The 16048-nt window shown below is 37.8% G+C and overlaps 1 protein-coding gene across 8 annotated transcripts in view; it reads left to right on the top strand.

Moving 5' to 3' along the window:
• The window catches only part of limch1a (LIM and calponin homology domains 1a), a 94278-nt gene that overhangs the window by 65884 nt on the left and 12346 nt on the right, over window positions 1–16048 (top strand). For 5 of the 8 annotated variants that reach the window (XM_036583030.1, XM_036583033.1, XM_036583031.1 and 2 more), the window contains 10 exons: window positions 2226–2700; window positions 3376–3679; window positions 5373–5494; window positions 6663–6762; window positions 7746–7802; window positions 12082–12107; window positions 12292–12405; window positions 14508–14600; window positions 14855–15045; window positions 15665–15765. In XM_036583030.1, the coding sequence (XP_036438923.1) occupies window positions 2226–2700; window positions 3376–3679; window positions 5373–5494; window positions 6663–6762; window positions 7746–7802; window positions 12082–12107; window positions 12292–12405; window positions 14508–14600; window positions 14855–15045; window positions 15665–15765 (1583 nt within the window). The remainder of the gene's footprint in view (window positions 1–2225; window positions 2701–3375; window positions 3680–5372; window positions 5495–6662; window positions 6763–7745; window positions 7803–12081; window positions 12108–12291; window positions 12406–14507; window positions 14601–14854; window positions 15046–15664; window positions 15766–16048) is intronic. The other 3 variants (XM_036583034.1, XM_036583032.1, XM_036583035.1) reach the window with 3 other exon arrangements.

The raw sequence follows: 16048 nt of genomic DNA on the forward strand, positions 1-16048 counted from the left end.
GAGACAGATTTTCACTTTAAATCTCTTTGTACTTCATACTTAGCATGTGTCCTAACAAGGTTCCCGAGGCCTTTGGAGGGAAAAAAACTTCTCTGAAACATCACAGATCCTCCACTATTTTACCTTTGAGTATTTGTTGTCAAAAATTATTATTGGGTCATTCTACAGAAACGTCCACTTTTTTATCTATCCGTAGGAGTCACTGGTGTTACCAATCCTCATTGGTGTTACACATAAGAAAGGTAACACCAGAGACAGTAACACCAGTGACATTTATGATGAAAAACGCATTTTACAAAATGGCTGCTACAGAGCACCAAACCACATGTTATCAGTCATGGAATATCAACTAAAATGTGTAATTTAATCCATTTGTATTCTATTTTTTTACAATTACCTAAGAATAAAGTAGGTCATACCAGTGACGTCAACTAAAAGCTTCATATGAAATCATGAGCTAAATGAGAAAATTTCTGATAACTGAAAAGACGCAGTGGACTTACCATGGGATTTTTTCATAGATCTTAAGAAAATAGGTAAAAGGAAGTGAAGTGATGTCATCAGTGTGATTTTTATTTCAAAATAAGAGATTTTTTGTTACATGGTAACACCAGTGATATAACTTCTGGAGACAACAATTTGCATTATATATTTTATAATATTTATTTGGCATTTGTTTCTTTATGTCATTTAATTTATATATTCCATAGTCATGTATAGATTATTGTACTTAAAATTGCTGAAAAATTACTATGGGAACAAGCACTTTTGTGGTACTCAGAATTCTACATAAACGATTTAAAAACCAATATTGCAAAATTGATTGATCAAGAAGGTGTAATTGTTAAAATAACATTGTTTTATTTGAAAATGTAAAAAAATTGTAGGGACACAAACACGGACGTTTCTGTAGACTGACCTATTATTAAATATTTTTGTCCCATTTGACTATAGATCCTGGTGTCAGTCAAGGTTCCAGCAACATCTAGCAAACTCCACGTGCTTGTTTTTGCGGTTTGAAAGAAAGGCTTTCTTCTTGCATGCCTTCCACATAGTTTGTTGACATGGAAATGACATCTGCCTGTAGTTTTGGAGACTTGGTGACCTCAAAATGTTCTTCTGCAAATCTCCAACCATGATCCTTGGATCCTTAAAAAAAAGCATAAGCGAACATGTTTTGCATTTTGTTCATAAGAATGGCTATGGATGCCTATAATCATGACCATGTAATCAATGATCATGTGTTTTTGTTAAAGAATTATTTTTGATATTTTTTGATATGAATGATTATTTTGATATATTTTTGCCAAATTTACTTCAAGTAAGTGTTAGAGTTTTTGATATATTTTTACTATGAGATTGAGCTAATTAACCACAAAGATTTTTACCCATCATTATTAAAGCTGCCAATAATTATGGACTGTACATAAAGTATATTTGGTGTTAATATTTTTTTCAAAAAGCTTTATTGTTGTGGTACTGAAAATGGGGAAATGTATATCGATATGCATTGATGAGCCAAAACATATGACCACTCACAGATGAAGCAAATAGCGTTGATAATCCCATAAAAGTGTTGCATGTCAATGTCTGAGATATTTTAGATGATAAGTGAACAGTTGGTTCTATGGGTCAACTTGTTGGATGTAGGAGAAATGGATAGGCATGCAGACCTAAGCAAGTTTCACTAGGACCAAATCATTATGGCCAGACAACTGAGGCAGAGCATCTCTGAAACGACTAGGCTTGTGGGGTTCCCCCGGTCAGCAGTAGTAATTACCTACATTGGTCTGGGGAGGGACCAAGAGTGCTCATGCTAAACCCTGTTCACTGTCAAAAGCTTATAATGTCAGAACTGGACCTTGGAGCAATGGAATAAGGTTGCCTGGTCTGATGAGTCTCTACATCACATGGACAGCCGGGTACAGGAGTATTGGAGCCCAATACCGCAGGGCACCTAGAGAGGTCTTGAAGAGTCAATGCCTTGGAGCTGTTTTGGTGGAGGCCCAACAGGCGGGTGTTCATAGTGTTTTGGCTCGTCAGTGTAGGTTGGGGCTTCAGTGGTGCATTAGAGTGTATTTCATCATATATTTTGATTTTAATTTATTTTGAGTTCTTTGTGCTTTGCTCTAATTCTTTGTGAATATACTTTGAAATAATACTGAAAGATTTAATCATATTTCATTCTCCCTCTGTCCCACTCCCTAACTTTACAACTGCTCTAGGGAGCGTCGAGAGCAGGAGCTTCACGAGCTGTACTGTAAAGCCTCAACTCCAGAAGAGAAGGCAGCTGTGCTGCAGCGCTATGCGCTTCGCTTTACTATCAGTGATGCTATACTAGAGAAACTACAACTCCCAAAACTCCCTCCTGCTACAACAGCAGTGGTCACGTCTTCTCCCGCTCACCCTGGGCAACAAGCCACGTATGCATTAAATGAAGAAGCAGAAGTTTCAGCGGCTCTGCCGTCCACCCAAACACAAACACTGCCCACCGTCCAGCCCCACCAGCAGACACCTCGGTGTTCATCCCACAGTCGTCCCAAAACACCAGAGCTATCACCCACTCGTAGCTCGAAAACCCCAGAAGTCCCACTCTCGCCCACCCGGGTACCCCCTCCACCCTCCAAACCTGTGCCACTATTGACCCCAAAGCCTTACAGCCAGCCTAAACTCAATCAAGCCTTTTACAAGCCCCTCAAAGTAAGTCAGAGAACACTCTTCTGTTTACTTAAACATTTTTGCTACCATGCCCATCTAAAACAGAAGGCTCACAGTGAATGATAGTTCAGTAATAAATCTAATTTACACAATTTCCCCTTTTATCCTGAATCTTTGGTTTTGCACTGGGGCTGCAAGGCTAATGTAGCTAACAAGTAATGTGAGTTTACACCCCACCTTTAGTTTACTTTACCATTTTCCAGCATTTTTTTATTCCTTAGAATTAAACAAGGTGGTTTTTGTTACTGTGCCATTAAGACTAATATGAAGGTGTTGCTAAGCCATTGCTGTGGTATCCGAAGTGTTTGCTAAGGTGTTGCTAGGCTATTGCAGTGCTATCCCAGGTGGTTGCTAAAGTGATGCTAGGTTGATGCCATCGTATTGAAAGTGGTTGCTAAATCCCATACCCCATATAATATTTGCCATTATTGGGTATTTTCCTTAATTTTATAGCAACATGCAGATCAGACTAAGAATTTTAGTGACAGAAGTTTTGACCTTCTGATGTTGGTCTCCCCACTTGTCAACGGCATAATAATTACTTAGAAATCCAGTTTTAAATGATTGCATACATGCCATTACACATCTGTAGAATATTCCAGGTTACCATGGTTACTAAACATGTTTGCTGATGTGCACGTTTGTGTTCTGCCTTAGACTGATGGATTGGTGCGTGTGAATGGGGAATGCAGTGTAGAGGAAACAAAAGAGACTCCAGCACCAGTACAACCGGTCTCCTTCTCCCCATTGCCGCCAAAACTAGCAGCCAAAAGTCCTCAACAAGAACCAGAAATCTCACCAGCAAGTGAGACCACAGCACAAGATCACACTCAGACCTTATCCAGTGTCTTCAGCCAGGAGACAGAAAAGGCAAATGAAGAGATAAAGAGCCCCAGTAGTCCGCAGGAAAAGAGTAGCGAGGAGGAGACCTCCACAACACTCACAAATTCAGAACTAACAGGTTTGAGGCTTCCCTTTTCTCTCTCTGAGTTAAAGCAATATGTCTTCCCCTTGCCTCAAAGAGATCACGTTTTGTGTCTGATGTTCGCTTCTTTATTTTTGTAATGGAGCACCAAGTCTAATGTAACTAATGGATATTTGAATTTTGTTCCAATTTTATAGATAACAGTGTGTCATACAGTGTGTCTTCATTTTTGCCATTTTCATTTTTTGACATAATTTGAAAAAGCCAGTTGCCCTTTTTGTTGCGTCACAATTTCATGATGAATGGACCAACAGAAATGGTCCAAAATTACTTGGAAACAATTATTTTTCCTTTTACTTCATTAAAAGTTGGATGTTTTTACTTGTCGTATAAAGCTACCCTTTGGAAGATATGAGGTTTTGTTCTGACAGCAGTGATAAGCAAGTTTATATGAGATAATACCTGGACATTGTTTGTGGCAAGTGTATGATAACTTAGGCATGCAGTTTGCGCAATGCTAATTGGTAGAGTATGAGATTCTTTTTTTTTTAGTGACAAACTTTAAAAAAAAAAAATGGTGTTGCTAGATTGGGCATTTTCCCGCCAAACTGGGCAGGTTTTGGTTGGATTGGGTGTAGGAAAAACAGTGCTTTGGTGGGAAGACAAAATGTTGGCTGGTTTATTATGATATTAGCAGGTGTTCTAAAAAGTAAAAAAAAATAAATTGCATTTCTTAATAGGTCCAACTTCTCCCCGCATCCAATCAACATTCTTCACACTCTTATGAGCTTGTTGGGCATCCCTTTCGAAAACCATGGGTATTTATATGGAGTTTTGCTATTTGCTGCTATAAAAGCCTTCACTCTTCTGAGAAAGCTTTCCACAATGTTTTGGAGTGTGTCCGTAGGAATTAGTGCCTGTTCATTAAAAAGAGAAGAGAGTTGGACGAGAAGGCCTGGCTCACAATCAACGTTCCATTTTTATCCCAAAGGCATTCAGTGGGGTTGAGGTCAGAACTCTGTGCAGGCCACTGGAGTTTCTCCACACCAAACTCATCAAAATAGGACTTGTGCTTTATTATTACTATTATTATTATTATTATTATGCTTTATGGAGCTCACTTTGTGCACAGGGGCACAGTCATGGTGGAATAGGAAAGGGTCTTCCCCAAACTGTACCCACAAAGCTGGAAGGATATAGTTTTCTAAAATGTCTTTGTAGGGTTGTAGCATTAAGATTTCCCTTCACTGGAGCTAAGGGGCCCAAACCCTGAAAAACAGCCCAGGTTGTTTTTCCATTTTCTCAGCTGATGTTTGACAGTGAAGATGCATGAAAAGCTATGATAAAAGCTTTTGGTTGACACGAAAGACCAGCAAATGTAGTGACAAATTAAAAATGTATCTGCAAATTCTTAAAGGTAAGGCATCAGTGGTTAGCATACCCCGCAGCATATTTCCAGACAATGTTGGCTTTATTATTATTCTTGCATTATGTATAAAATGCTGACACTTTACTGTTTTTGAGACTTTTGAGTGGTGGGGGGAAAACTGTAAATTTAGGCTGAAATATCACTAAGATTACATGTTACAGGATACAGTGGTTAGTATTGTTGCTAATGAAATTTTCTTTTCTTCCCCCGGAGTTTTGCATTTACAAAGTGTTTATAGGCCATAAGTGAGTTCAGTCCAGCATGAAAGAGTCATTAGCCTATGCTTGTTTTCATTTGCAGAAGAGAAGCAAACAGTCTCTAATTCAGCGGTGAAGCGAAACTGTATCATCAAGACAACAATTGTGACCGAACTTACGCAGACACATTCACTTACCACAACAGACATGTCCAGTGCTGACCAGGTATGGCCAATGTTGTACTGATCGGTGTACATGGATGTATCGAATACTCATGTACAGAACATGTTTTATTCATTAGAGGTGTAACTCTCTGACCCCACAATGATTATATACAGTTACTATTTTTCAGGAAATTATTTAAATTTGATAAAAATAGTATTATATGTATTATATATAATTCATATAATACATTATAGCCAACTTCACCATGATGTATAATCATTTTAGCATTCAGTCCTCTCAATAGCCTTTCAGATGTCTTTGTAGTAACACCATAGTGGGAAATGGTGACTAGGCTTTTCCTTTGTGACTTGGCTTTTCATTTCCAGTAACAGTGGCTGATTCACTGGCCAAGTTATTCATGCCTTTAAAATAGATGATAATTCTGAGGAATTTTGTGGCTTTTCACACACTGTCCCAACTTTTTTTGGAATTGGGTTTGTAGTATTTTATTTTGTCATTTTAGAGCAAGTACATCAGCTCTTTATTATGTCTGTTCTTATATTCTGCTGCAAGGTAAGCTAATGCTTAGTTAGCCTAGCCAAGAAACCTAGTGAAATTGTGGTTTTTTGATCATTAGAGCTTCTTTCTGTGGGACGAATCTTTAATTTATGTAAAAGAACACAAGTAAAAAGTTCTGTATTATAGCCTTCTGAAAAGACATTTTTTTCTGGGTAAAAGATGCTAACTGTTAATGCTAACACAGCTAAATGCTGTTGTGATGTATCGCTGCGTTCTTAGTACATCTTAAAGGTGATTGATTCAGTTGCAGGTAAACAAGTTTCAGACAACTTTAAAAAATTGTTCGTTCTGGAAGTCTGAAATGCAAAATCACGCATCATTACTCTTTTGATTCACACTTTCACAAATGTAGCCTGCTTTTGTATTTTGCTAGTAAAACTCAGCGAATTCTCCTTTTAAATCCTGTTCACCTCCATTTACCAATAATGTTATTGACATCTATCCTAACAATGTGATCTAACAGAGGCATACAAAGTAAATCATTTGAAATTAGTAACATCCTCTAAATTTGGTTATTGAATAAAAACCTCACAACCTTGCCTTGTCGTAACTATGAAGGAGTAGCTTGTGGGTGTAGCATGGATGAGTAATTTCTGCTTCATTTATTCTAAGAAAGGAAATGATATGAAATGATATGTTCCCCCCTTAGTTGAGCACTTCAGATGGTTCAGCTCAGAAGTCTTGTGATGAGGTTTCCTCTACAGACTCCGGAAGGGCTGAAGGTGCCTCGTATTCGCTCTCCCTGACAGGTAACAAAACTACACTACCTATGCCTATTTGCTTTGGATTAAAAGACACAGCTAAAGGACAGAATACTATAGTCAAAGACTGTAAGGTCAGAGACAGAAGCTGCATTCCAAAAGCTAGGCTGTGGTCCAGGTGGGCAGTCATCCAAAGCTGTTCCGATCAGAAATATCCTTTGAATACAGAAATTCTGACCATTTTCCCTCCCGTTCTTCTGTTGCCCGTAATCCCTTGTGTAAACATTGATTTTTTGCAGAACTTAAAAAGTTCAGTTACTTTTTGCCTTTTGTTAAAATTTCATTATGAATTTACACTGAAAAAAAAAATCTTGTTACATTAACTTCCATTGCAAGTCAAAAGGTCTTTTCTTCTCCTAGGAAGCTACAGTTTTGAAGATACAAGGTTTTCTTACTATTTACACTACATGTGTCTGTTTAAGAGAGTGTAAATTGAATGCAGGGTGTGAAGTGCTTCTGGTTTTGGTGAATTTTGCCGTTTTTAGCTAGCAACACGGCATGTTATTGCAAAGAATTGTATTGCTTGCCACATATTACATCATTCACATCAACGTTTTGCTAGCCAGCTTCTCATTCTCAGAAAACAGCATATTCTTCATTAAATTTTATGCTTCAGCTACTTTCTGATGACAGTTCCATTTTGCATTATGGAGCCTTCAAAGCTCCCACCTTTCTCAGCTACAGCCCAGCTTTTAGACCACAGCTAGAGAGTAGTCAGAAACAGACAGTGACATCTTCTAAATGTGTTTAACCTTTTTATTAAACTCCTTTCTATATTAGCACATTACTTTGGAATTTCCTTTCGATTCCCACTGAAGTCCCCATTTCTTTTTTTGGTTGTTTTGTTTGTTTGCTCTTCCTGCTTCTGGCCCTGTTTCTTTGTCCTCTCTCTATCTGTCTTCCTTTGTTTTCTGCCCTCTTTTCTCTCTGGCTGCTTTTGGTGTGTGTCTTTATTTACGTATGTGTGTCAGAACCCTCACACTCCTCCAGTAGCTCTAGGTTACGCTGGGAGTTCTTCGCTCCAACAGGTAAAAGTGACCGACTGCACAGGGGTCCTTCACCCTAGTGGCGCTTTTGGGTCAGGGTGGAGTATGAGGTCACACTCATCCACCTGCCACTCTCTCGCTTCTTGTTCTTCGTCAGTGGGTCCAGTCCTTGTTGATCTGTCCATCCTGAGAAGTTGCACATTCAAACCTGCTGAGGGCACTATGAGACTGGATGTTTGTTACAGCTGCTCTTCAGTCTCACCACTTAAAGGGGAATTGCATAGTTCCAATTTTTCACAATCTCTACAAAGTTTAATGGTTAAGATGGAAAACTCATGCAGAGCAGGGGACGCAGGAAGTGGGGGTGCTGAGGGTGCAGCCAAATGTTTTTTAAACTTAACAATAATCATCTACCATAATAATGTTTTTATCCACAATTATATCTCCCGCTCTGTGTACATTTCAGTGATAAATCTCAACACAGACTGTGAACGTGACACAATAAATAGTCACACCACATGTCAACAATCTGATTGGTTCCCCCTCAGTTCATTTGCATAAAGTTTGTCCAGAACGAGACAGCAGAAAGATGACGTGTGTCAGCGATTTGATGTGGCATTTATATGCTTCTGTTATCATCTCTCACTATTAAGTAAGAGAAGACTGTACATCACTTTACATCCTGTTATTATAGCTCCGTAAGACATTCTGTTCGAAGTAAATTAGTGAAATAAAGAAATAAATAAACAATCAATCATGACAACATCAGTCATGTCACATATACGCAGTTTAAAATTTAAGCACCCCCAACTTACAACACTTTCCTGCGTCCCTGATTTAGAGTGGTTTGGTGCGAAATGCTCTTTTCTAGAGAAACTTTCAAGGTCAGGATTGTTTACAATGGTGATGATAGGAACCAGATGTCTGAAGCATTTAATGCCTCTGAAGGCCCCCTTCACAGAAAGTTATTACATCAAATGGGTTTGAATACACTGCCTGATGCTTGTTTTATGATAGGTTTGAGAAAGCTTTTGACCTAAAACATTTTTTTAAACCCATGGTGCATACAAGGGGTTGTAGGGCAAAACAGTCCCCAAAGAATCCTCATCTTTTTCAAATTTACCAATTTTACACAAAAACAAACAGAAGACATATATATAGGTTCACTGGTGGGTTTGGATAGTAAATAAAATGGCTACACACTCAAAAAAGGCATGTTAATAATGTTATTTGAAGTGGTTCCATTCAGCTGTGTTAACTAGCTTTTAAGATACTTGATAATAGATGAGAGTAATATGCATATACGAAATTCAAGCAAACCATACTATGGTGATTTGAGTCAGGTCTAATAACTGGACTGATTTTTATATGTATTACCCAAAAATGAAATGTTAGATTTATTTAAAAATGTTACCTGATGTGGTTCTACTCAAATGTGTTAAATAGTTTTTAAGATGCTCAGTTGAGCATAAAAAACAAAGCTGAGTTTTCAGATAATAGGTGATGGACAGTAAATCTGGCACACTTTATTTCATAGAAATATCATTTCATATTTTGGGGGGGGTTGTGTTGTATCACTGCCTCTGCAAAGAATTCTCAGTCTGTAAGTTTCTCTACAACAAACCATTTCACATCAAAATACTCTGCCTTTGTTTACAGCTAAACAATTGAGTTATGCAGAAATCATGAAAAGGTCCCCTTTAAGTAGATATTCATTTTTAAACAGAAACGTGCTCCATTTTGTCCTCACTAGGCTTCTATAGTAAGAACGAATAAAGTGTAAAGAGTAAGAAGAATAAAGTGTAAATCATATGTCAATGGGTGATTTAAAGAGAATTTGCGTTGATGTTAACCTGTACTTTTTGCAGCATTCTCCTTGCTAGTTTAGGTTTTAAACCAGTTCATAATTCTCAAAATGCTCAGTATTAGCACATTGGTTTCGTTCGTTGTCATGTCCTGTTTTGTTTCTATGGTCTTTTATGTCTTATTGGCTGTGTTGTCACCTAGGCTTGGGCGATTGTGACAATGTTATCAATGCAAGCTCAGTATGTTTGCATAAACTGCATAGGAGCAAATAGCTGTTTGGATGATTATGAGGAGATTATTTTCTTCAGTTTATTTTTTACCAGTTGTTTGACTTTCTTCCTTTTCATAAACAGTTAATTTCTGCAAATGTTGAATTATGAAATAGCACTATTTTTAATAGGAACCCTGACTGTTAAGACGTGTCAGTCTCAATATGGTGCACATTGTTCAATTACGTTCAATGGTCACTTCATTTACTCTATTTCCATGCTCATTGTCCATTTTATCAATCCACTTACCATATAGGTGCACTTTGTAGTTCTACAATTACAGACTATAGTCAATGTGTTTCTTTGAATACCTTGTTAGCCCCCTTTCACCCTGTTCTTCAGTGGTCAGGACCCCCACAGGACCACCCCAGGGCAGGTATTATTTGGGTGGTGGATCATTCTCAGCACTGCAGTGACACTGATGTGGTGGAAAAGCTTTATTTATGAATAAAAATAGACAATATTCCTCTACTACTAGCCATTTTTGGCCTGAAACATCCAATGTTTAATCTCTTTCTTGCCTACTGAGTAAAGAACAGCGAGCTCAATATCTAATTTAACTCAAATATATTGCTGAACCTTTCCTATGTTAGCTGAAGCTTGACATTACCCAAAAGAAAAACACTATATTGTCTTATTTTCTGTAGGACTGAGTACCAGTGCAACCATACAGAGCTCAAAAATAGTTTGGTGACACTTTCTAAATATAGTTTACAGTTTCAACATGATCCCAGTAGTTAACTAAAAACTTAGGTAATGTAGTAAAAGTACTGAAATATTAGCAGGATAGACAATAGTATCTTCTTCTTTATGTAAGTCAGTATTTAGTATTTTATTTAGTATTTTGTTGCATATCTATGACCATTTGAAGTCTTCTAGACATGGAGTGCAGGAGAGCACAACTATCAGAGTGGTCAGCAATCTTTCTCACAAAAGTTTCATTACCAACAAACAATATTTTTGATTAATTAAGCACAATTTTCTAACTTTCAGAATATTAATGAAATGTAGAGTCAGATGTGTTGGATGGTGCATTGCAGATCTCTGGTTTGAATGTGTCTGCATTTGGATTAGTGTGCCAATACTTGTTTTGATGTAAAATGGAGGGGGTAGGAGAATATTTTCTAGCTTGCTTTTGTTCAGTTGAACCCAAAGTATCGATTGAAATGTCATAATACAGCTGAAATTATTTATTTCTGAAGATACTGAAGTGCAGTTGCAACTATACATCAATAAATGAACCAATTTACAAAACAAGTGTCCAAAAACACTTGCGCACTGTATGACATCGGCACAGGGCGACCATAGAGGCCTGCTCACAAACATTTTGCCTATTTGCCTTGTTTTTTGGTGTATATATCATAGTTTAATAGTATTGGACATACACATTATTTTAAGGCATGTAAGTCTTAACGGTCAGGGTTCCCTTTAAATATGGCACATGCATTTTGCTTGTCTGATTTGTCTATTTGTATGTTATTGAAACATACTCATTGAAACTATTCAGCGCCACCATGTGGCCCAAATTGAACTATGCAGATTTTGAAAGTCAACCTGAAATCAAAACCTTTTTACCTTGTTAATATGAGGATGCATCCACATCTATTTCACCACTCATCTCTCCTAAATCTCCAATTAATCCCTCTACTTGAAACAGAATGTGGTCATTGTCCAATTGTCCAGTTGTCCAGTGTCTAATTCATGTGCTATCAAGAGTAATTCTTTATTAGCATACTGGAGAAAGAAACATATAAACAAACAAATAAGTAAATGTAGAATTACATAAGTGCATAAATAAATAAAATAAGAATGTATAACTTTTATGCTTTTATGTCCCAATTTTATTTATTCATTTTTTCTTTTCTGCTACTCATTTATTTCTTTCTAAATTGATTTATTTTTATTTATTTGGGGTTTTTTTTTACGTATTTTGTCCTTCAAACTCAATGGTGTACTTCAGTGGGTGTACCATTTACACATCCAGCCACTATAAATGATTTTGTTTACATCTCGACAAATGAACTATGCCAGAATTTTCAAAAATTGGAGGAACTATAAAGAACTTTATAGAAGACTGATCAGCGATTTTGAAAAATAAGTATCGCCCAACCCTTGGGATTAATAAAGCATCATGCCCTATCATAGCTCAGCAAAAGGCTTTGTGCTTGAGTGAGCATACTGCAGATACTTCAGTAGTCATTAAGACTCTCTCTAAATACTCTCTTTTCATTTTTTGTCTTCTCCAGAGGGACTTGACTTTACCAGCGAATGTGTAAGTACCTTCAAGCTACCGTTATTACCCTCCCATCACTTCTTTGGTTTTTCTTTCCTTTTCTGTGTGTTTCTTTGTTTCCTTTACACTGAGTAGAACTGCTGCAAGCTGTCCTGTTACTTCCTTCTTCCTCCCTCTTTCCTTTTTCGCTGTGTATGTGTTTGTGGGTACTTTTGTGTGTCAGATCGAAACCCCGATTTTAAACCTCGCAAAGCGGGTTGATCACTGGACTTGGGATCCTAATGAAGAGCGTAAACGGCAGGAGAGGTGGCAGCAAGAGCAGGAGCGCCTGCTACAGGTACACAATGACAGCTGCAGGTGTGCCGCATGAACATCCACAGCTACAGCAACCAGCACTACCTATGCTGAACTTCCATATTCTGTAAGAAGAAGCTTGCATTGATTGTATCTATAGTATTTGCAAAACCCAGAAGAGGATTGCCACAGCTATATTATTGACATGCTGTCTACTATGTGCCTATCCAGTCCATGTTGGGCTCAGTTTTATCCATAGCTTTAAAGGGAAATTCTGCTGATTTTTCTAAAGAAATGCATAATTAAGTTAATTGAGTAGATGTAAGTGTTCATTACGCTTGTATAAGACAAATGACTCGAGAATTTCAGATGTGAAACATTTAATGCCATTATTGCAAAAGAAGCTGCTGTGTGCTTACCCATACGTACCATAGGTTTATCTATTTGATGTGCAGTTCTGTTACTGCTATTTTGGACAATAAAAATATGCTTAAAGAATAAATAAGAGTGAAGGGGCATTCCAGTGTTGGCAGGTGCTTGAGGATCAGGTATTGGTACTCTGTACTGGCAGAAACTTGGAACTCAGGTATTCGTACTTGGTATCAGCAGTTATTTGAGGATTAGATATCAGTACTAATACTACTTTTACCAAATTAAAATATTTAAAAAGTAAGTTTACAAAGTTTATAGGCATCTATGGAGTAGATGGGTTAAATGATACTTAAAGATCAAGTATCAATTCTCTGTATCAGCAGATACTTGAGGATCAGTTATCAGTACTCAGCTATCAGTACTCTGTATCAAAAGATACTTAAGGATCAGGATCAGTCCTTTTTTATCAACAGATATTCAAAGGTCAGATATTAGTATTAGGTATCGACAGATACTTGATACTTGAGGATTAAATACAACTGCTTCTATTAAATAAAAATATTTTTAAAAGTTTGCAGAGTTTATAGGCATCGATGGAGTAGTTAGGTTAAAGGATACTTGAGAATCAGGTATCGGTACTCTATATTGAAAGAGAAAATTAAGGATCAGGTATCGGTCCATGGTATTGGTCCACCGTGTCGACAGACACTTGTGGATCGGGTATGAGTCTTCTGTATCAGCAGATACTTGATGATCAGATGTCGGTCCTCTGTATTGGCAGATACTTGAGGATCAAATACTGGTCCTCTGTACCGGAAGATATTTGAGGATCAGGTATCAGTCCTCTGTATCAGAAAATACTTGAGGATCAGGTATTGGTCCTCTGTATCTGAGGAACAGGTTTCAGTCCTTGGTATCGGTCCTTTGTATTGACAGATACTTGAGGATCAGGTATCGGTCCTTTGTATAGGAAAGTACTTGAGGGTCACGTATCAGCCCTTGGAATCGGTCCTTTGTATCGACAGATACCTGAAGATCAGGTATTGGTCCTCTGTATTGGCAGATACTTGAGGGTCAGGTATCAGTCCACTGTATCAGCAGTACTTGGCAGATTTTGCTTAGTTGTTCAGTTGCTAAATAATTTCAGACAGGCTTGCTTATGTGGTTTCTGACCCTGTATGGCATGATGTTATTTATTAAAATCCTAAAAACAATCACCGCAGTCGCAGTCTTATTTAAAGAGTAAATCACTCTTTAAATAAGTTCTAGTGGCAGGCGTATGTTTTTTTTCAACCTATCATAAAACACTATAGATACATTTTAACTGTCTAAATAGTTTGTTAACTAATGTAACAGTAAAGACTCTATGAGCGCTGCTGTCATCAGACATCAGCTGTCACTTTAGTTGACCAGTGCAAGTCAACAGTATGCTGGCGGCAACACATATGATTTCAGGCAAATACTTTGCTAAACACTGCTACAGTGCAAAGGGCTAGTACTGGATCTTATACTTAGTCAGCATTTTCAGCTTGGGGTCCAGGGGTCCACCCCACTGTCCTTGTGGTCCCTTCACCTGTTCACTTGTTTCGTGCACTTGTCTACAGTATAGTTGAGCAACTGTAGCAGCATTAGTCCTCTGTCAGGTTTCCATCTTCATCAGGTCTTTTCATCTTTTCTTATGTCACATATTATTTTCAGTTTTCTGCATCCTTCTGGCCCCAGACGGTGACCCTTGATCTCTATGTTAATCTCCACCTCTCTGTTTCTCTGTAGGAGAAGTATCAGCGGGAACAGGAGAGGCTGAAGAAGGAGTGGGAGAAAGCTCAGAAGGAAGTGGAGGAGGAGGAGAGGAAACACAATGAGGAGGTGGGCCATCATACCAAGCTTCCATTGCTCACAGAGCCATTAGCTTAAGAATCTGATCCTCCCTGTCTTGTATATTTTAGTGTTTTCCTGCTGTAACGTGCACACTTCAGCTCAGAACGGAAATGTTAATGAGCTCAGGTGTGTTCAAGCAGAAAAAACACAAAAGAGATATAGGAGAGGATTCTTCAGTACCAGGATTGCTCTACAGTGGTGATGTTAACATGCTCATCTGACAAGTAATCAATTCCTAATAGGAACGACGGATTCTGGAAGAGACCGTGGCACCGTTGACTCCACGTGCACCAGCTCTGTCTTCTCCCAGTGTGACAGAAGACCCGCCGCTTTCCACACCTCCTCACGACACCGTTGTTCTCTCATTGGCTGACTGGGAGAAAAAACAGGAAAAGCTGGAGAAAGAGACAAAGAAAAATGGGGTAGAACACAGGTAACAGAATAAATTCAGAAACTGAGAATATGTGTGGGGTGTACACGTCTCCAATGGTATCATCCCTGGAGGACAAAAAGACATCATTAACTTATAATAGAAGTTAATATATAGACATTTTTTCCAAGTAATTTGGACCATTTCAATTGGTCTGTTCATTACGAAATTTTAACAGAGAGAGAGATCTTGTCGCTGTTGTGCAGTGGGCTCCAAAAGTCTGAGATCACTAGTAAAAGTGCTTCTATTCTGCATTCTTTTTCGATGTTATACAAATTGTTTAATTACAAATGATTATCAGCATAACAATTTGAGTGAAAATTACAATTTTCAAAATTTTTACATGAATCTTTTTTTTTAGTATTTGGTATGTCCCCCTGTTTGCTTTAATGAAACTGGCATGGATTCCACAAGTTTGCACAAAAGCTTTTGTTCAGTAGATAAAATCCACTTAAGAGTCTTCTGAACATGTGCTTCAGTAGAAGGGATAAGACTATAAAAAATCAGACCTTTTGGTACAAAAGCATTAACGTGGTCAGTGTCATGGATTTGCCTAAATTTTTATGTTTTTTGTAAGTGCCATATTTTTTTAAACAGTAATATTACTTGTATCCACAAACAGCTCTGATCACACAGAAGCAATCGCACCTGCACAGCAGAACGGCCAGAGAGCAGAACATCAGGAGAGTCAAACAGCTACACCACAACTACAGTTCATACAGGGTAACATTCCCCATCCATTTATGTTCAAAGAAACAAAATCTCAATCATACAACTACAAAACCAGATCCAAAAAAAGGTGGGACAGTAGGAAAATCCTTGCAAATCATTTTTGACCTGTATTCAGTTAAAACCAGTACAAAAACAAAACATATAATGTTTCAGTTAATTAACAGTATTGTTTCATATATATATATATATATATATATATATATATGTGCATCACTCCATCTCCTGCTTTAGCCCAGAGAAGTCAGTGGCATTTCTGGATGTTGTTGATATATAG

This window comes from Colossoma macropomum, unplaced genomic scaffold (genome assembly GCF_904425465.1).
Source record: "Colossoma macropomum unplaced genomic scaffold, Colossoma_macropomum, whole genome shotgun sequence".
Lineage (NCBI taxonomy): Eukaryota > Metazoa > Chordata > Actinopteri > Characiformes > Serrasalmidae > Colossoma > Colossoma macropomum.